At 38.6% G+C, this 21,584-nt stretch overlaps 3 protein-coding genes across 4 annotated transcripts; 2 read left to right on the forward strand and 1 right to left on the reverse strand.

Moving 5' to 3' along the window:
- Nucleotides 1-2,515: 2,515 nt before the first annotated feature.
- si:ch211-243a20.4 (uncharacterized) lies at nucleotides 2,516-6,902 on the forward strand. The gene is made up of 6 exons (XM_049571187.1): nucleotides 2,516-2,730; nucleotides 3,151-3,417; nucleotides 5,123-5,238; nucleotides 5,939-6,067; nucleotides 6,189-6,299; nucleotides 6,396-6,902. Exons 1-6 carry the CDS (start codon nucleotides 2,637-2,639, stop codon nucleotides 6,456-6,458), a joined length of 780 nt encoding a protein of 259 aa, XP_049427144.1. The 5' UTR covers nucleotides 2,516-2,636; the 3' UTR covers nucleotides 6,459-6,902.
- Nucleotides 6,903-7,120: 218 nt separating this feature from the next.
- On the forward strand, nucleotides 7,121-14,044 carry f8a (coagulation factor VIII associated). 2 transcript variants are annotated; one of them, XR_007448914.1, is made up of 12 exons: nucleotides 7,121-7,243; nucleotides 7,676-7,722; nucleotides 7,876-7,948; nucleotides 9,703-9,862; nucleotides 10,073-10,141; nucleotides 10,271-10,391; nucleotides 10,489-10,581; nucleotides 10,804-10,868; nucleotides 12,404-12,523; nucleotides 12,660-12,706; nucleotides 13,094-13,149; nucleotides 13,265-13,299. XR_007448914.1 is itself a non-coding variant. In XM_049571189.1 (12 exons), the coding sequence occupies exons 1-12, from the start codon at nucleotides 7,185-7,187 to the stop codon at nucleotides 13,344-13,346; spliced, it is 954 nt and encodes a 317-aa protein (XP_049427146.1). In that variant the 5' UTR covers nucleotides 7,122-7,184; the 3' UTR covers nucleotides 13,347-14,044. The 2 variants fall into 2 exon arrangements, 1 of the variants encoding a protein (XP_049427146.1); XM_049571189.1 differs by having other exon boundaries at nucleotides 7,122-7,243; nucleotides 12,442-12,523; nucleotides 13,265-14,044.
- On the reverse strand, nucleotides 13,713-21,139 carry emp1 (epithelial membrane protein 1). The gene is made up of 5 exons (XM_049571190.1): nucleotides 21,007-21,139; nucleotides 20,108-20,198; nucleotides 18,694-18,796; nucleotides 18,290-18,430; nucleotides 13,713-16,089 (listed from the first exon to the last, which is right to left on the reverse strand). Exons 2-5 carry the CDS (start codon nucleotides 20,180-20,182, stop codon nucleotides 15,929-15,931), a joined length of 480 nt encoding a protein of 159 aa, XP_049427147.1. The 5' UTR covers nucleotides 20,183-20,198; nucleotides 21,007-21,139; the 3' UTR covers nucleotides 13,713-15,928.
- Nucleotides 21,140-21,584: the final 445 nt, after the last annotated feature.

Consider the following 21,584-nt stretch of genomic DNA (forward strand, 5'->3'; position numbering starts at 1 on the left):
AGCTGAACTTAAATGTAGAACTCCATTGATTGACTGATCAACAGAAAATACATTTTTAATCACTGATATATTTTTCTAGCAAAATGTAAGAATGACCTTCTCTTCATGCTCCTACAACACAGTAAAATGAATATTTTTGGGTTTTGAACTAGTTTTTGGACGGACAAAATGACATTTGAAGAATGGAAAGTAGTAAAAAGTGAAAAGTAATAAGCAGAATAATCACTGATGAAATATTTGTTAGCTGTAGAATGACTTAAAGGCTAATAGTGATTTGTGATATTGGACCTAATAATCAAATTAAAATTAAAATTGAATTGGAATTACTATCTATACAGGCCTTTGGGGCATGCTTTGTGATTGAGCTACAATGATCTTTGCCTTGACTAATCTGTAAAGCACTTTGGGTATGACCTGTGCTGTATAAATACATTTGCCTTACCTTGCCTTGCCTAAAGTTATAGGAGGCTGAGGTGACGCTACTTTTAATGACTTTATATACTTTGGGGCAAGGGTGTAAGCTTTGTTACACTGTGGTGAATTTTCTGCACCAGTTTGTGCCTTTTCTGCATCAGTTTATTGTGGAATGTCACGGTACTTCCTCTTTCAAATGTGCACAGTTGCCTCATCTTCTTCAGTTTTTGTCAGATTGCAACCTTGTTTACTGGAGGCATTATTACATCTATGAGCTGCGTTCTAGCAGGTCATCAAAATAAAATAAAAGTCCCTTGCTACTTTCATGTTTTGATTGGCAGCAACAAATGAGGCTCTGGCGAAAGCTCAGTCAGGAAGACAGTACTTTTCTTTCTCAGGCTGTGAGTTTCTTTCTCACCCTGCTCACTCACTATCTCCAGGTGTCATTATCTGGGTAGGTCAGTTGAGTCATCAGCTGATTTACAATCAACCAATAGCACAGCAACACACCTTCTCTGTCTGCCATCTCAGTCACGTTACTGTTCCTCATTTTAAATAAGGCTCTTTCTCTGCCATAGTTCTTTCTTGCTGCTGTCCTGTGCACTCTCACCTCCCCATCACCACCTAGTCTTTACGGATTCATCAGCCTCATCAGCCTCAGCAGTCAGCAGCCACCACCACCAGTCCCTCGATCACAAACTTCTGTTGAATCTTAATCAGTACAAATCATCTGTTAATCTGTACACTCATATCCTATTATATCATATCAAATCAAATCATATATACACATACAATTTAACTTTTAATTTAAAATATAACTTTATAGTAGATAATTTAGTAAACAAAAGTTTAATATTTCCCTCTGAGATGTAGTGGAGTAGAAGCATAGAGTAGCAGAAAATGGAAATACTTCAGTAAAGTTTCTTAGAATTGTAGCTGAGAACTAAACTAAACTAACTAAATTCCAGACTTTTAACATCAGGGAATATTGAACATTTCATCCACAATGTCTTAAAGCAAATAATATTCAATATGCAACACTGACAGTCTTTCCAGTCAGTGTGGTTTAAAAAAACCAATGTTACCTGTCTCAGATTCAAACAGATCAGATCAGATATGTTAAAATCTGCGTGTGCATTCAGGAGGACTGTTCTTTTATGTTGTACTTTTTTCAACCTTAGTGCTAATCCACCAATGTTTGTATAAAGTAAAGGATTTGTAGACTTTACTGCTCAGGAAAGAGGGGAGATAAGGAGCGCAGGAGATGTGAGATGAAATGGAATGAATTATTCTTTATTGACTGGCATCCAGATGTTATTCCAGCTTTCTGTGTCTGTTTTCATGCTGCGGCTGAGATGAGGTCAGAGTTGGCCGCTAATGCAGCCAAGACAGAAAATGGTGAAAGAGTCAAGTGTAGAGAGGAAAGAAAAACAGACAAACAAATAGGGTTAAATGACAATAATAACCGCTGCACTTCAGCATCTGCACGCCTCTCCTGGCAGCCTCAGAGAGTGATTCAACAGAGAGTTACCACTGTGAAGAAGTCACTGACATCAGCCACAGCTGGTTCACATTAGCAACAGGCAGTTTGTCACCTTCAGCTGAATTCCAGCTTCTCTCTCTCTCTTTCGCTCTCTCTCCCTCTCTCTAACACACACACACTCACACACCGTATTTCTCCCTCCATTCTTGAGTCTTTCGCTTCTTCTGTCTCTTAAAAAAACACATGACGAGGTGTGTGATCACAGCTCACACTTGTAATTTCTCCAACACCGTCTCACTGTGGAGGAAAGCCAGCATTGCACATCCAGAGACTGACGTAACATTATAATGCAAGCTGAAATCTTAAGAAAATACCAAGCAAGTTAGAATAACATAACATACATAATAATATAATAATGTATAATATTATTTCTATGCTTATCTTTATCTTATCCATATCCTTGTGGTGTGCAGTGCTCTCAGACTTTAATGTGAAATATCATGCATCAAGTTGTAAAGGCTCTTTTCATTAGTGCTCTGGTCTCTTTAGTGTCCCCCAGTGAGTCAGTGTCCAGAAAAAGAGAACATTTTGAGGAAGTGGTTTAGCCAGAAACAGGAAACTCAGCACTGCAGTTTATGTACCAAGACAAACTGAAACACTGAATAGATTTGTGGAACAACCTCAACGAAAAAGAAGGTTAAAATCGAAATATCTTTACACAAACCTCAAAGATCGCAACATGGGAGCGCAACAAGTTTGTCATCTTTCGTTAATCTCTACCTGGATATCTGTCTTTGTCTTCCTCTCTGTATGCTCTGGATCAGGCGCAACAGGTAGACTATATTTTGACACTGTACTTGAAAGGGTGACAAAAACTAATGTACCTCTTTGATTTAGTTTTTTTTAGCCAAAGACAACTAGTAATTATTTCTATTACCAATGTATTGTTTTGTTATGTTATTATTGATTTTATTATGTATTCTTTACATCTATAAATTTCCAAAAATAGTGAAGAATGTGTCAAGGTTTCCCAAAACTCAAGGTTAAGTGTTAAATATTTTTCTTTTGTCACACAAAAACCCAAAAGACTTACTTTAAAATGATATAAAAGAGAGATAAACAGACCTGAGAACATTTGGGAAGCCGGAACCAGAGAATGTTTGATGATTTTGATGAATAAATGACTGACTGATTAATCAACTAATCACTCTAGCTCTAATATTAACTAACCTCTATGTTGTGTCCCCTCACAGAACTCAGCCTGAAGGGCCGAGTCTTTGTGGCCTTTGTGGGCGAACATCTCAACATTAGCTGTGAGTTGAAGATACCAGCAAACCACACCTCAGATGTGTTGATGTGCTTTGATCCTAAAGGCAACGAGATATACAGGTGTGAAATCCCTGAATCTGACCAGCCACAAAATCTCAACCTGATTTTGGAGCCAAAAAATCTGAGCCTTTCAGGAGAATACAGCTGCACATATGGTACTGACAAGGTGTACTGGTTTCTTCAAGTGAGAAGTGAGTATGAAAAGATATTAATGTGACTCAAAGATGGAACTGAAATAGATGTTTAAGGTAGTAATGAAGCAGTTACCAGATTTAAAGGTCCAGTGTGTCAGATTTAGGGGGATTTAGTGGTATTAAACCGGTAAAAACACTGATTAAAGCAGTTTCACATTAAAAAAAATCAGCGTTTTTCCAATGCTGCTCGTCAAGGAGGGGCTTCTAACCATGGTAACTGACTCAAAAATGCAAAGAGCCCGATCTAAAACCAGTGGTTTGTCCATTCTGCGCTATTGTGGAAACATGGCGGTGCAACATGGTGATCTCCAAAGAAGAGGACCCGCTCCCTCTGTAGATATAAACGTCTCATTCTAAGACAACCAAAACACCATGATTCTTATTTTTAGACGATTCTACATTAAAGGAAACATAGTTATTATTTCAATGTCTGCCAATATATCCCACTAAATCCTACAAACTGGACCTTTAATACATTTCTTCAGTTCTGTCTTTGTATGAGATCTTTAACTTTGAGGTGATAACAAGGTGTGAGCTCTCTGTAAATAACTGTCCACAACCATTTTTGCTGCTTTACAGTGAAGAACCACTGGATGTGGGGCAGGTTTGCTCCTCGTCATTTTCAGTCTCGCAGCACTGTGGCATAGTATGAAAAATATCAAAAGTATAAAAGTTACTTTTTTTTACATTAATTGAAGATAAATTTGCCTGGAACCGTTGTGGGCAACAATTGATTGAAAGGAAGGAAGTACAGCCTTTAGACGTATTTATGGAAGTATCAGCTGAAGATGTGTAAAGAGAACTGGATACAGCATTGGAGGCGGGGCCCTGTTCATTCTTACGAAAGTTGCTCAGTGGCAAATAAAACCAAAAAGTTCTAATTCCGGGTATGAAATTACAGGTCTTCTGCATCCTTGGGCCCACAGGGCAAGCGCACTAGCTTTCCTTTAATCCCTAAATCTGTCAAAAGTGCATACATGTATGATAGCAGGAAAATACCTCTGGATTCGACTTTTAGTGAAATGTACAGCTTTTAGGACAAAATGTTTTTACCATGGGCTGTTTTCAGTGTTCATACTGGGAAGTTGACTGTACCTCTAAAAGAAAAAAAAAAGTCTTTTTGGGCTCAGTGGCATCACATGACAGACCCAAAGTTGTAATTTTTTATATATTAGCTTCAAAGCCCAGCTTCATTCCCAACTGCTTGGTGTCAACACAGGACCTGTTTGGCATAAGGTCACATAAACTGTTGAATAAGGTTTTAGGTCACTTATTTACACAGTGTTTGCTAACAAGTTAGCTTCTCACTGTAATGCCTAAAGAGGCAATGTTGTGGAATTTGCTGGTTTTAAATAGGTCTTCATTGTGTCAGGGCATGAACTGTGAGCAGCTCAACCAACTGATGATTTCATTTAAAGGATAGTTAGAGCCCCCAAAAAGAAGAAAATATAGTATATATTCCAAGACAAAGTAAACGTATAATTAAAATTAAAATACACATAATTTTGTGTAACATAAATATTTGTTTATCTTTATTATCTCTTTAATAGTTTTGCGTTCTTTGCAAAATGTCAGCATTAGTCTAATAATTAGACTAATACCGAAACTGACAGTGTATTCAGTTTTTATTGAAATACAAAAGATACAAAAAGTCCTGCGACATCCCTGCACAGACTGACAATACATGGTGGATGTTTTTCAGGTGAAGGCTACAGGGAAATACGGGATTACACACAATTCTACATAGTCGCCATCATTACTGGTCTGCTGCTGGTTGTCAGTGTAGTCGGCTCAGTGATTGTCTTCAGAGAACGTGGGGTAAGTTTAGCCCTGCTCATGGCTTGGCAGACATTGAGAAAAATGCATGTTGCAATGGAAGAATGTTGCTTTAGTCTGAGGGATATGATGAAAATGACAGGCCATGTTGTAGATTAGTTTCTGAAGCTCTAGATGAAACTGAGTCTTTTAAATATTCAAATTATATTTAGTTGATCAACCCAAAAATAATAATTATTTGCAACAATTCGATAGTTGTCATCAAGCCTCTACTTAATATAGATCAGCCTGTAATAATCACAATCCTATCAAGTCTACACTTTTTGAATAAGATCACTGAAAAGGCTGTATACCAGCGACTAAGTAACCTCCCTTTGACACGGTTGACTGTACAATACAGGTAGTCAGACTGGAAAACTGGTCTGGTCTGGTGTCCTATCTGTAGGACAGGAACTACTTTGTGTTACTCAAAAACACGCAATGTTGCCTCATCCTGTCAGTGACTGTAGTGTTTTTATAGCACAAGTCTGAAGGCGGGTCTTTCCTGCTATAAACCCAGATTATTAAGTGTAAAGCATTTCATTCAAGCATTTAGTTAACTCTGAGTCCTGTCAAAAGATACAAAACTAGAGAGAAAGTTGCTACTCCAGAGGAAAACCCTCATGTACCTCATGAGCTCTAGTTAAGTTTGCATGTCATCCAGTTGTTTTACTTGTTTTTAATCGCCTTTTTTGTTGTTTAGAAAGAACCCATCACTGAAGGTGGTGACACTGTCAGAAAACGAAAGCAGAACAGAGAAAAAATGAAGGAGAGCGAAACGGAGGAAGACAGCATCAATGCAATAACATCTTCGTCCAACTCTTTCTATGCTGTAAGCACCTTTCTACTCATCCGTATATATTTCACTTGAATTAAATTGTGCCACTTCATTGTTGTTCCCTGTATGCCCTGCATCCATATTTTAATTTTTTTCACATGTATAATCTTCTCAGAGTCTAGAGACTCGGCCCAGGTCCATTTATGATGTGCTGGATCTCTCGGCTGCTAACAGGATGCCAGGCCAAAGCAAAGCTAAACCCAAGATAAAAGAACCCAAAGAAACGGTCAGTGTGCACTTCAGGTGCTTCTTCACTTTTTCTGTTATCAGTGGAAAACAATGAAACATGCAGACAGTGACCTGTGTTCTACTTCCCCCACAGATGGCACAATCCACACAAGACCAGCAAGAAGGCGTATTTGAGTCTGTCTATGAAAACTTTTGAATCACAAATAAACTTTTATCAGCAGATTGTGATACAGTGTTTATGACTTAGATGATCTCATTTTGCTTGCTGTGTCATTTTTACCTGCTACCAGTCACAAAACCAAAATGTTAAAATACTGTTACATGAACATGTTTTTCAAGTAAAAATACATTATCAGCAAACATATCCTCAAAGAGTAAATGCTAAAGTAATCATTATGCAGGCAAAATGACCTTTATCATTCTTAAAGCATAATTTATTACATTAATACTATGGATGCATTAACATTGTAATGTTGTAGCTGGCTGTGGTGGAGAGAATACTAACTATTGAATTTATTGTTGGGGGTGACATTTTCTGTATTACTATGCATTATATGTTTAAAATATGATTCTGAAAAGTATAGTAATTACAGCTGCCTGATAAATGTAGTGGAATAAAATCTACAATAAATTTTAAAAAGTGCAGTGTTTCCCTCTGAAATATGTTGTAGTGAAAGTATAAAATACCATAAGTACCTCAGAGATCTACAACATAAATTGAATTAATAAATAAAGTAATAAATAAATCTGTCACCTGCCTCTGCTGTCTGTTTCTGTAGCATATTTCCTAATTTGGGCATTTCCTTCTATTAAGTGCCACCCTGACCAATGAAATTGCGAGCTATGGATTCTATGAGCCAATAGCAACGCTCCTGTCATCTGGACTTCCTGCTTCGGTTTGTTGTATTCATTAGCACTGATCATGGCTGCGGAGGGTGATTTTCTGGCGAGATACCGCGCTGTGTCAAATAAACTGAAAAAGTAAGGCGATGCGGTGTATTGGTTCACATGGAAACAGGATTGTCAGGGTTAGCGTTACGTCACTTGACAAAAATGTACCGATAAGTTATACAGCTAGAGCTATTATGCTAGGCTAAGCTAACAGATAGCTAGCTTCCGTCACTGACATTACTGTCATTGTCACATGACAATCATTAACATACCGTACCTTTTTGTGCATGTAATGTAATAATGCAGATATCATAATGGTAGATTTTATTTGTATAGTTCAGGTTCATTAAAGTAGTTAATGATGTGTTACAGCTAACGTGTAATTTAGCTAACACTAGCGCATCCATTCTTGTGTTTAGCATCTGAACAGTTAATTGAAGTGTGTTCACTGTGGCTTGCCAACTAGCTAGCGTTAATTGTAATGTTTTAGAAAACTGAAAGGCTTGTCTTTCCTTGTCGCAGACGTTTTCTACGGAAGCCCAATGTAGCAGAGGCGAGTGAGCAGTTTGGTAAGTACCAGTCTCTCTCTGCTCAACCTGACGCTACCCTCACTGTTAAACACCTCCTCCAGCCTTTGTCCTCAGTATCCTCCATGTTATAGAGAACACATGTCATCAAACTGTTTCTTTTAAGTCTGACTCACATGTATTTCCTTGTTTTAGGTCAGTTAGCCAAAGAGCTGAAGCAGCAGGACTGCCTCCAGTATGCTGCCTTCTGTAACCTGGCCATGGCCAGGTGAGTGGACTCTTAAACAGTGATGAAAGGAAACATACTAAAACCACACTGTTAAAATACACTATAAGTCTTTAACTCTTTAAAACCTCACTTAAGCATCTAAGTGTTATCAGCAATGTGTACTGTATGTAAAGGAAAAGTACTTGTGCAGTAAAATCTTCTCTGTTAGTGTTATAACAATTATACATGAAGTTTTTGGATTAATATTAGTGCTGCCTTAAATATGTTTTGCATTTTACTGCTGTAGATGTTTAGGTTTGCTAATTTTAACTCCTTTATATACTGTGGGGTAGTTTAATCCACAGCTATGCATTATATTCCATAAGAGCATCATGTTTGTAGCATGGCTGTTTTGTGAGAACTACTTATCTCTAAAAAAAAAAAAAAAAGTCAACTTTTAATGAGCCCAAAAGAACAGCTTTGTGACGATACATTTTCCAGCTGATCCAAAATGGTTTTTAAAAAGTTTATTTAGCTTAAGGAGTAGGAGAATTTTCTGCACACATTCATCCCTCAGTTTATCTCACCAGGAGATATGTGTTTTTCACTTGACAGTTAGGGGATGAAAATTTGTAATCTGAAAAGTAGCTAAAGCTGTTGGACAAATGTAGTGGAGTGAAAAGTACAATGTTTACCTGTGAGATGTAGTAGAGTGGACGTATAAGGTTACAAAAATTGTAAAACCTTTAGTAAAGTACAAGTACTTTGATTTTGAACTTGTGTACAGTACTTGAGCAAATGTACTTAGTTACATTCCACCACTGGATTTATACCTTTTGCACCCTAGTAACCTGAACCATCCCAGTGTCTAACACAATACAATATATACTCCATGGCCACCTTTATCCACAAACTTTTGTGCAGCTTTTTCAGTGGTTGGGCTCAACCCCTTAGCTGCAACTAAGGGAAATGTTTATGCTCCAACATACAGTAAGCTTTACATAGTAGCCTGATTCCAATTTTGTGGCAGCAATGTGGGAAAGACCCTTTTCTGTGTTTGCCCTCAAGTAAGGCCCATAAAGAAATGGTTTTCCCAAGCTTTAAAGGAAAAGCTTTACTGTCTTGCACAAAGCGATGACCTCAACCCCATCCAACATCTCTGAGACATTCCAGCTGTGAACCAGACCTTATCACGCAACATCACTGGCCAACCTCATTAATGTTCTTGTCTCTGAAAAGGCGCAGTTTTGTGTATTGCGTTCCCAGAGGAGGGGAGGCAGTGGAAATGTATTAATGCCCTTGTCTTTGGAATGAGATGTTCAGCAGTCACATATGGGTGTAATGTTCAGGTACTGTACTTTCTCAAGTAATGGCTTTTTTTAAACCGTGTTCATCACACTTTAGGGCTTGAACAAAGTCATCAAAAATGCACTACATTACCTGTGCATTAATTAAGTCATTTGTCAGTTCTTCACCCACGTCAGGCACATCATACCATGTTTGTTCTTTATGGTCTGTTTTGTTTGTTGCTGCTATATTTTCAACCCAATAAACACTGATTGGTTTAAATAGAGTGGTTCATGTTAAGGATTTATAAATGACTTCGTCAGATGGTCTCATAAATGTACAGTCCAGTGAGTGATGACTCCTCTTTAGTTATCCATGTCAAGTACAATAACCCACCACAGGGTATCAGAGATGATGGTGATTGCCCCAGTGGGAGCCGGTATCATTCAAAGTAATGACATTTTAACTGTTGATGTGTTCAATGGTGCATCTGTCTTAGTAACACAGTCTGAATGTCTTGACTGCAGGTGCGAGCAGACTCTTTTTAACGCACCTGGAGAGGCTCTGGCGTTAACTGACGCCGCCCGCCTCTTTCTATCATCTGAGAAGGAGAATAGGGCGCTGCAGGCCCCAGGCTTTGATGAGCACCTTCAGGCTGCACTCAACTGTTACAGTTTTGCCATCAAGGTACATTAGGATTTCTGTTTTTTAGTGCTTGAGTTAACAGCTCTAATATTATCTGGAAATTTAAACTAGTAGTGCATTTCATGTGAATTAAGTCATGCAATATTTTTGCAGATTAAGGTTTTGCAGAATAGAATTTGGAGTAGATTTCTGTGTTGTTTCCACATTTCTATTGAGACCATCAGATAATGCTGATGTACAAATGGCTTGCAGGTGCACATTGAGATGAACCAGCCTGTGATGGCAGCCAGCCTGTGTCTAGAACTTGGCAACGCGCTCAAGGTAAAACTTTGGATCAGAGCTTCAAGCTGTCCTAACAGATAAATTATCTTGATCTTTGCTTTGATTTTAACTTGATATACTGTTATCCAAATGACATGTTAATCTCAGCTCCTCCTCTGGTTTCGATAGGAGATGAACAGACCAGGAGAGGCTATCGTTCATTACCAGAGGGCTGCAGAGTTGCAGACACAGACGCCAATTGAAGCTCTGCTGTCAATGGGAGAGATGGCCACGTGTAAAATTCTCACCCGTGAGTTCAGTCTGTCCATTTGCACCCAATATGTAGATAATGTGTGTTTTATATCCGTAAATGATTTGAAGCTTGCATGTCTCTTTTGTCTTTGCAGGTGACTATGATGGCGCTCTGTCAGTGTTCACAGAGATGCAGCTGATGTGTCACGAGAGAGGACTGCAGCTTCCAGGCATCAGCACCCCTGTTGGTGAGGCCTACAGACACTACCTGTTTGAAATAATGTTATGTATGTATCAGTCCACAGTCACACAATTTTCTAAATTGAGGCTGATTACAATATGTCAAAAAAAACAAAAACAAAATGTAGGCATAAAAACATTTTAATGCTGAGAACAGAAGAAAAAGAAACCAGGATTGAATTTTATCTTCATTTCTTTTCTGTATCTTCATTTTTCTGGGGGGAAAAAAGGTGCATTTCTGGACATTGTGGCAAAATGTGAGATCTCCAGAGTACTACTGCTGATGCTACTTGAGGTAAGCACGTTGATTTTATATACAGCCCCACGTCCAGAAGAGCTGGGATGCTGTGTAAGATGTAAATATGAAAAGAATGCAGTTATTTTCAATCCATGTCAACATATATTCAATTGAATACAGGACAAAGACGAGATATTAAATGTTCGAACTGACCAACTTTGTTTTTTGTAAATAAACACTCATTCTGAATTTGATGCCTGCACATGTTCCCAAAAAGCTGGGAGAGTGGCATGTTTAGCTCTGTGTTACATCATCTTTTCTTTCAACACTCAGTAACGTTTGGTAACTGAGAACACTAATTGTTGACATTTTTAAAGTGAAACTCTTTCCCATTCAGTCCAGTTTCGGTTGTCGTATTTTGCGCTTCACAATGCACCACGCATGTTCAATGGGAGACAGGTCCGAATTGCAGGCAGGCCAGTCTAGTACCTGCACTGTTTTACCATGAAGAGACACTGTTAAACACGTGCAGAATGTAGCTTGGCATTGTGTCGCTGGAATCAGCAGGAACGTCCAAAGACATCATCTGTGTGGCACTATTTGTTGCTCCAAAACTTGAATGTACTTTTCAGCATTCATTCAGCCTTGCCTCTGATGTGCAGAGATTTCTCCAGATTCTCTGAAACTTGTGATGATATTATGGATTGTAGATGTAAAATCTTTTTTTTTTTTTTTCACAATTGCATTGAGGCACATTCTTAAACTGTTGGACTGTTGGCCCATGCAGTTCTTTAGAAAGTCATGAACATATAGCAGTCCCTGCTTGTAAACAACTGAGCCTTTCTGAATGCCTCTTTCATATCCAATCATGATACAATCGCCAATGTTACCCATTATCGTGTTTACCTCTGAAATGTCCCGGGTGTTTTCGGAAAATTTCACAACTTTCCCAGTCTTCTGTTTGCCCTGTCCCAACTCTTTTGAAACATGTTACTGGTATCAAACTCAGAATGAGTGTATATTCACAAGAGACAAAGTTGATCAGTTCGAACATAATATATCTTGTCTTTGTACTGTATGCAATCAAAAAGGTTGAAAATGATTAGCATTCTCCTTTTGTTGACGTTTTTCGCAGCTTCTCAACTTTTCTGGAATCAGGATTATATAACCCAAGACAATGCAAGAAAAACATCTAAATCAATATCTGTAACTGAAGTGGAAAAATACAGATTCAATAAGTTAGAATGGTGTTATAGAAAGTTTGAATCAAACAAGTTCTGTGTTTTCCACTTCACTTTTGGACAAAGTTTTATAGGTAGTTGTATGAACACTGTGTACCCTGTGCAAAGTATTTTTACCACAGATACATAGCAAGTTGAACACCTGCCAATACTTGAGTGTCAAACAGCCGTCAACTGGCCAAAGGGTGAACTGCCAGAAAACACAAGTTCCATTTGCAGCATTCAAAGAAGGAACCACCTCCACATCAGCAGGGCGACAGAAAACCTTGCTTTACTGATGCCAAGAGTACTCATAGTGTATCACAGTATTGATTACTATTCCCACACTCTCTACATTACTTATTGGTGCAGCAGCGGTTTAATGGTTCAACATTGGTTTTCCTGTCCAGCCCCCGCCACAGAAGCTGTTGCCAGAACATGCTCAGACTCTGGAGAGATACGCATGGGAATCTTTTGACCCTCACAGCCAAGGTAAAAGCATCTCAGTATTTTTCTATTATCTCTGAATTATATATACGTTGTCTTTTCATTGGGAATGCAGATCATGAATCCTCTGAGTGACTTTTATTTGAAGTGGTGTAAACATGGCTCTTGCCCTCTCCTTCAGTGACCTTCCTGCCTGAGAATGTTTTCCTGCTCCTGCAGTCCGTAGTGGTGAGTTTCATCATCCACATACTTGTACAGTTCACAGGATTTCCGTATCCTTCCTGCCTCATACAGGAAAAAAATGATGGTAGAGATAAATGTGCTTGGGTTTGTCTTCCTGTGACAATGGAATGTTTTCTTCCCCCTATATTAAACATTTGCAGTGGTGTCAGTGTCTTCTAATACGGGGCAATCAACATCACAGTTCCTGAATGATGTTTATTCATGACTTCAATAACAGATTCTTTAATGCAACTTGTTGTGCATGAACAGACTCTCTCCGCAAGAGTAATAAATGAGCATAAACATTGACAAAACTCTGTGAATGTCAAGGTCATCTGAATCTGCAGTTATGGTTTTATTTGTGCCGCGTATAACAGCAAATCTGTTTTGCAGATGGCATGTCAGGAGAAAGACACAGAGTCCCTCAAGTCTCTTCAGACTGAGCTATGGTGAGCATTCAAAAGTCTTCATTTCCGTCATGCGATGGGGATTGAGCAGCATTTTTATTGGTTCTCAGTCTTAATTTTCCATATTGATTATGTGTTTGTGTTTTTCTCCCCTCAGGCCGTTTCTGACTGCAGAGCAGAATCATCTTCTCCACCTGGTGGTTCAGGAGCGCATCACGCCGTCTGGCCAAGGCATTTAGTTCAGTCAAGTTTTTACTCACTTCCTCTGGGAACGATACTTTATATAATGGAACATTCCTGTTTCTGACTGGGTCTGTTGTAAGGCCTCAAGATGTGCTGTCTCAGTGTTGTAACTTGGACTCAGAGAAATGCTCGCAATATGAAACTTTGTCCTTATTAAGTGAAGTCACACCGATTTAAAAATAGTAAAGTAATAATAGTAAAAAGTGTTTTCTAGTTCTGTGTGTTGTCTTTTTTTGTCAGGATGCTAACTTAAATCATGTGTGCTCTTCAGTGAATGCTACATAACTGGACCAATTCATATTTATCATGTAACAGTGACTTCAGTTGCATTAACATCAGTTTAATAGATGAAACGTGAACGCTTTGTGTTACAATTTGTTTTATTAATAAATGATATGGCTTAAATTCCAATGTAATTACAAAGAAAACCTTCTATTGCATAGTTTTGATTTATGGTGAAATGAAACACCATTGTCCTCCATCCCTGGTTCACTATATGTTCACTTGTACACACTGCATGTACTTTTCTTATGATAGCAGCCAACTACAGACAAAATCAAACATGGCTAAAAAACAACACTCAATACAAAATGTTACAAAAATATAAAGGTTAAAATGTACATAGATTAAAAAAGGATACACTATACTTAAGTTGTAAAATGAGGATACATGATTAAAACTACTTGTATATTAAGGCTTGTCTCTCCTGATTGTTCAAGTACTGCAACAGGAATGTTTTAGTTTTGCCAACATGCCGTACCTTCACAGATACAGTATTTTTTCACTCCTCCACTCTGGAAACCTGCAGTAGTAACTGTCAGCCTCACAGCGGGATTATACAGGATGAGAAGTTCTTTGATCTCACAGAGTATTTTTAACGAGTAAATCTCAAAAGGGCTTTTTCTTGCACTTTCCTCCTCCCACACGTTCAATTTGTTATAATCTTAAAGAAATAGTTTGACATTTTTGAAAATAATAATCTCTTTCTTGCAGATAGGGGGAGGATTAATACCACTCTCATGTCTGTACGGTAAACATGAAGCTACCTTCAGCTGCTGGTTAGCTTAGCTTGAACCAAAGACTGCAAACTGGGAAACAGCTAGCCTTGCTGTTATCATGAACAGCACCTCTACAGCTCACAAACCTCTCCTTTTCTTTAAAGGTCCAGTGTCGAGGATTTAGGGGGATATTTTGGCATAAATGCATCATAATTTTCAGAACTATGTTTTCATTAGTTTATTATCACCTCAAACTAAGAATCCTCTATCCTAAACCTAGAATGAGCCCTTTATGTTAACACACAGAGCAGGGCCACTTCCACTGATACCCCTGTTCCACCAAATTAACTCTGGTTCTTGAACTGGATGTGTTCAGGATTCTTTAAGCCTCAGTGTTATCTACCAAACCAGCCCGTGTTTCCACCAGAATTGTAATCAAGGGTGTCATCAATGGAGGTCATTGCACAATGCGCAACGTAAGTTAAGAGTCGCAAAATTGCATATTACATTGATTATCTGCAAGCTTTTGCTCTGTTATTCCCGATGATTTCTTACTCGACTTTTCCATTGTTGCCTTCTTAATCCTCTTTCCAACCTGTAGAATATGACACACACTCTGATGTCATCACGGTTAGCACTTCAGGTCAAGGAAAACTCACTGTTTTTCAGTTCAAGCTGAGAACCAACTCCTCAGGTTCTGAACCAGTTTATTTTTGGCTGAAGAGCTCTGAACAATTCAAAATTAGGTTCGGGAACCTGAACAGAACTGGTTCCATGTTGGTGGATAAGGGGTATGAGTCTGCCATGTTGTCTCTACAGTAGCCCAGAATAGACAAACCAAACATTCACTCTAGATGGAGCCATTCGCATTTTCGCCTCAGCAGGTTGAAATGTTGCAACCTCACCCCTAGATCCTGCGCACTACATCTTTAAATCACCACTCGGCCAATAGTTGCCTGAAACTGCAACTTGTCATTTTTGCCCTTTGATTTTTAGCTGCCAGCTGCTGGCAGTAGCTTCATACTTATCATACAGATGTAAGACTGGCATCTGTCCTCTCATGAACCTAACTCTATTTCTCAAAATGTCAAACTATTCCTGTACAGAACTAATGGATATGGACAGTTCTCCCAAACTACATGTAACTACCTATCAAAAAACAATTGATTTATTAACTACTTCATGGTTATACTGCTATGAAATAAGCACTTGTAAAGGTTGCACCCTCCTAACTACAACCATCAAGTTGTAGCCCACACTGTCCTACTCATGGATAAAACATTGCCCTGCCCTCCTCTCTTCTAATCGTATAGACATCTAAGAAGCAAAATGGTCAAGTTCAGCCCTTCATGTATTGTAAGCACGAGTTTCATTTCAATTTATAATAATCAAAATATAAACAAATGGCTCTTGTAAGCAATTCAACATTAACGCCCCCCTCCCCATCTTCCCCGCTACAGACGTAGATCAACAATGTTAAGTTTTTTTCTCTCCAATTTTTGAAACAAATCCTATTCTTTAATTTCCCAAATTCAAACTGGCAATATGATCCCAGGCCTGCCCTCATTCCTTTTATCCTCTCACTCGCTCTTCTTCCGTAGGACGAGGTAGGTGATCGCTAAGATGAAGGTGAGGACAAAAGAGATCCAGGCCAGGACATAGGAGTGTCCGTACCCTCCCTCCTTGTCACTGGTGTGAAGCTCGGCCGTGTAGATGGAAGCTGCTATCATTATACACAGGCCTGCAGGAGAGGAAAGGGGAATATTGTCACACACCCAGACAAGGCAATTAAGAAGTAATTACTTTTTCTATTATGAGATAAGGCTCATGAACAAGGACAGTGTAGCAGACAGTTCCATTGCAATCACAATGAAATGAGAATCATGATAGTTTCACCTTGCTGATTTCCCAATCATATAAAGTCATGACAACACGTTAAAATCCCATTACTTATGAATTTTATAAGTTTTTTTATGTACCAGTAGCAGTGCCAAAGATAATCCATAATTGGCCCTCTTTAGTTAATTGTATTCATGTGACACAGGAATTAGTGTAGCTCACAGACCTTCTGTCGACATGAATACATTCGGTTTTACCAAAATCTGGCACAGCAAGAGATCATTTCTTATAAGAAAATGGACTGTACATGATTCAGGGTTATGAATGTGACTTTACCGCTTGGTTTTGAATACTCTAGTGAATAATAATAAATGATATATTAGTAGATTGAAAGCAAAAATTAAAAAAAAAAATCCCTGCCCCAGTTCATGAAATCAAAACATGTACTGTTTTTTTCTTTTATGAGTAAAATGAAGAAATTCATTTTGTCCATGATGAAATTGTTAGCTGCAGCTAGAGCTACAATGATTAATCAATTAGTTGTCAACAACAATTAATCACCAGCTACTTTGATAATTGAGTAATCCTTTCATTCATTCATTACCAGCTACTTTGGTAACCGAGTAATCCTTTCATTCATTCATTACCAACTACTTTGATAACTGATTTATCCTTTCATTCATTCATTACCAGCTACTTTGGTAACTGAGTAATCCTTTCATTCATTCATTACCAACTACTTTGATAACTGATTTATCCTTTCATTCATTCATTACCAGCTACTTTGATAACTGATTAATCCTTTCATTCATTCATTACCAGCTACTTTGATAATTGATTAATCCTTTCATTCATTCATTCATTCAATCATTACCAACTACTTTGACAACTGATTAATCCTTTCATTCATTCATTTTCTGTAGCCGCTCATCATGAACACCTACGGCCAATTTAGAGTCACCATTAACCTGCATGTATTTGGACTGTGGGAGGAAGCTGGAGTACCCTGAGAAAACCCATGCTGACATGGGGAGAAGGACTTCCCCACCCTGGGTTCGAACCAGGAACCCTTGCTGTGATGTAATAAGATAATAGCCACCCATCGATTTGAGTAATTTCTTAAGAGAGAAAGACAAAATTGTCTGATTTCAGATTCTTGAATGTAAATATTTGGTAGCTTCTTTGCTCCTCTATGACAGTAAACTGAATATCTTTGGGTTGTGGACAGTCAGACATTTGAGAATGTCACCTCAGGCTTTGGGAAACACCATTTCACTATTTCCTGACATTTTATTGGAAAAACAACTTATCAATTAATCAAGAATATGATCATTAGATTAAAATAATAGTGAGTTGCAGTCTGTATTAGTTAATGTGCAAAAAACCTTCCAGACAATAACTTCACAGATTTTTGAGCACTCATTTCTCTGCCCCTGTTATACAAACAGTCTCTCACCTCAAAATATATAATTTGGTTTCAGCCACATTTGAGTGTTCTGAAAATACCATCTCAGGGTGACATTAGAGACAGGAAGGCTGAAGTTTGAGAAGATGAATCCAAACACGCCGACAGTTATACTTCACTGCAGTGACTTTCAATCATGTGTGCCTGAGGTCTGAGACTCTGCAGATTAACAGGTCAGCTCAGCTGATGGCGTTTTTATGGTAGTTTAAACTTGCAGACTCTCAAACCTGGACTGCAATGAAAATCACTGTGCACCATCTGAACATGCTGCGGCTCTGCTCTTCTCACGTACTTTTACTTAAGCAGCATTTTTAATTTTAATTTACTTGTAAAACACAGTTGCTTTCATAATAATGATACATCTTGACTTTTTGTTTTTGCTCCACTCTTCCTCACCTCCTCTGAGAGAAATTGATGCATTTTAATATGTTGTACTGTTTGAAGCTAAGTGTTTGACGCTCAGTCCTATCAAATAAAATTATCTACGGTTACAAAGAAATACAAGTATAAAAAACACTTTTAGAGTTACTCAGCACACATCCTCTATAGAGCAGTAAGAATCTCAGCTACAGGAAGCAAGAAAGTAAATCAATATTTCAGCAGCTGCAGGTCAGACTTTTGACTCTGGGTTACTTACAGGCGATTAGCTGTAAAACGCCGGTGAAGGTGAACCTCTGGCCCTTGGGCAGGGTGAACAGCTGAGCCACAAACACAAACAAGGCCAGAATGGTAAAAATACAGGCCAGCACTGAGGTGGCCTGCACCGCCTGGAGATATTCTGCAGCAGCAGGACGACAAAGCAGACACACAGTCAGTGAAGGATCCTCACCAACACAAATACAAGGCAGTGTTCACCTTGAAACACAATTATATCTGCATTCTAACTGCTCTAGTTATACCACTAACATTCAGAAAATAATTACTGATAATTTATGAACATATTGTAGACATATACAGACATTTTCTGATCAGTTACAATCCACCTAACCAGCTTCTTTCTGTTTCTGCATCTTAGATAAAATTAATGTATACAGACTTTACCATCTGGGTAACCTTCTTTCAGGTTGGTGTAATGCCAGGCTGAGCCCATCAACTCCCACCTGCCCCACAGGTCAGTTGACACTGTATTAGTGACCCACCAGGCCTGAAGACACACAGGACGATGAGAATAAACACAGATATCAAGAATGCCCAGGCACATAAAATAGTTACAACACAGGTAATTAAATATTTACTACAAGTTAGCAAATGTTTAAATTTGTACTATTAAGTGTCCCATTATACAGGCTGTCTACAGGTATCAGAAACTCAGGTTAAATGCTTTTTAAAGGACAGTTTCATGATAGTAGACACAGATCTTTTGACTGAATCATCCTCTTACTCCACCAGTGGAGGTAAATATAAAGGTAAACAGTTTATATAAAGATTGTGTTTCTATGCAGAGGGAGGTGTTATGAATGAATGTGGTTATTATGGACAGTTAGGCTAATCTAAATTCTGTCTAAAGGTAAGTGCAAGCAGAAGTAAAAATGGGTTCAGTGGTAGGTTTAAAGGTTCGTAACATCAAAAACGTGGAATTTCACATAGAAGAGCTTGACTCATTTAGACAAAAAGACGTATACATGGAATTAGATCATGCTTGCGACAATTAAGGTCTCATAAATTCACTTTTAAGACTTTTAAATGACTTAAAGGCAAAATATTTAATAATTAAAGACACTAAGACTTTAAGGACCTGCAGACACCCTGTTATGTGACGCCTTATTAAGTTGGCTGTTTGTTTTTTAAATCTTATATAAAAGCTAGTGAGTGTCTGTTTGTACATTTACAACAATGTGGGCGGCAAAAACATGTAGGCTATATCATTTGACTCTTGGGTATTTACATTACTGTCTTTTGAAGGCTCAGTTTTTAAGCTAGCCCAAAGCCTGTGCTATAATTTTCTCAATATAGGGGTTAGAAAATGAAGATGGTACTGTCTTTTTCACTTAGAGAGAGTCTTTTTCTACCTTGAGAATAATACCTTGGTATCAATAATAAATACATACTGTTCTCTTAAGCATACCTCATTAAACCATAGTAGAAGTATCCTGTTGAGCAAAGTGAGATTTTAAACTGTGCAGACTTCAGCACATATCACTGATTTTTTTAGAGTACCTACATGTGGTATTAAATGATCAATCATTTGTAAAAATGAATAAATAAATACATTAAAAAGGTGAGCGCAAAAGAGACATGGCTCAAGAGGGGGGTGGGGGCCACAGAGACTGCTTATGCACAGGGTCCAGAATTTGGTGTTACGCCCCTGTATGTATGTATGGGCTTTAAGAGTCTTGTGGTGGGCATTTATTAGCTCATATAAAACCTTTTGTTTTTTGTTCCTCCTCTGAGCACCAGGCAGTGTGTTAGATGGGAAAACAAAAAAGAATGTTAATAATAATAACAATCCACCTACATTATCAATGGTGGTCACCAGCAGCAGGATGATGGTGGTGATGTGCAGAACAACGATTCCAGCCAGCATCAACATTGTGGCCTTCTGAAAACTGATAACAAGAGGAAAGGCGGAAGGATGCATATCATTTTTGTTTCCACGCATGGACTCCAGTAACACAGGCTGGTCGTCTACATGAGGAAGCATCAGTTCACACAGCTGTCCCAAATTAATACTGTTGCTCAAACAGACAGAAAAAAACAATAGTGACAGAGGAGAGCCGTTGCATGCAAGCCCAAACTCGCCCCAGAAGCCTCGCAGACAGACACAGTTTTGAATAACGCACATCTGTTGTCACACATAACTAATGGTTTCACATCTTAAATTGTTTTCTTAAACACGTATCTTCCATAATATGACACCTCAGATAAATTATCATCCATTTGCAGCGCCCAGAAACACGCCTGCGTTTGCTGAACGACTCATTTTCACGGCTTTGGTCTGTTTCCGTCGACAAGAAAGGCGCATTTGTTTAGACGGTGTTAGGGCATTCCCAAATGGGTGCCGCTCCGTTACACACACAGGCCCTGTACTATAGTCAACAAATATGAAAAGAGCGCGAGAATACGACGACGGAAAACAATGATAAACACACCTCTAACTTATATACCCAAATATAAACACTGCAGACTGTTAAACTCTGCGTTCATATACACAGTTTGGAGCCGCGTGTCCTTTAAAACCTTTTTTTGCGCTCAGTCACATCCGCACTACTCTTCAAAGCGCTGCTGAAAATCTGAAGTTAACTTTTCTGGACTCTACACAACAAAAAAGTCACAAATCATGCGTTAAAGCATTTCACAGCATATGGTCTGTAAAACATAACTTCACTAAGTGTAAACAACGTGGATAAACGTTACCTGTAAGTGCTTTAACGCACGGCCCCGGGAGTTATTTGGGAATGTGAAACAGTGTAGACCCACCCAGCTCTGAATTCACAGCACACACATCACTCTGTTTTCCCTCTCCATTCCCTCTCTTTCCTCTTACCAAGCCCCACCCATAAAGTTAGGCTACTTTTTTTCCCCCTCAATGAAATGTCCAGACAAGCCAAACAGCTTCAGGTTGTCCCCTTTGACTCCAAACGGTGCGTAAAAAAGGACTAGTCCTCTAAATCATTCACTGTTACATGGATTTTTAACACCTCTTTTTATTCTTTAAATACCTTCCCCACAGGCTGCTTCTAACTGGTTTATTTTAGTGAAATTTCTCACCTGGCTGTCCTATCTTTGTAACAAACTGGCCCCAACAACTTTTCCCTATGAATACGAAATATACATTTAGACACATAAGCATGTCTTTCAAACACTTGTGGGTTCATTAAGCCCATAAAATGACTTCTCAAAGATGGGACATTAAAAAGTGAAATAGACAGCAGTGTCCCATATGCCAGGGGCATCTTCATCTTTCCCACAGCAGTTACACTCTGATGGCCACA

Source organism: Epinephelus fuscoguttatus, linkage group LG3 (assembly GCF_011397635.1).
Source record: "Epinephelus fuscoguttatus linkage group LG3, E.fuscoguttatus.final_Chr_v1".
Lineage (NCBI taxonomy): Eukaryota > Metazoa > Chordata > Actinopteri > Perciformes > Serranidae > Epinephelus > Epinephelus fuscoguttatus.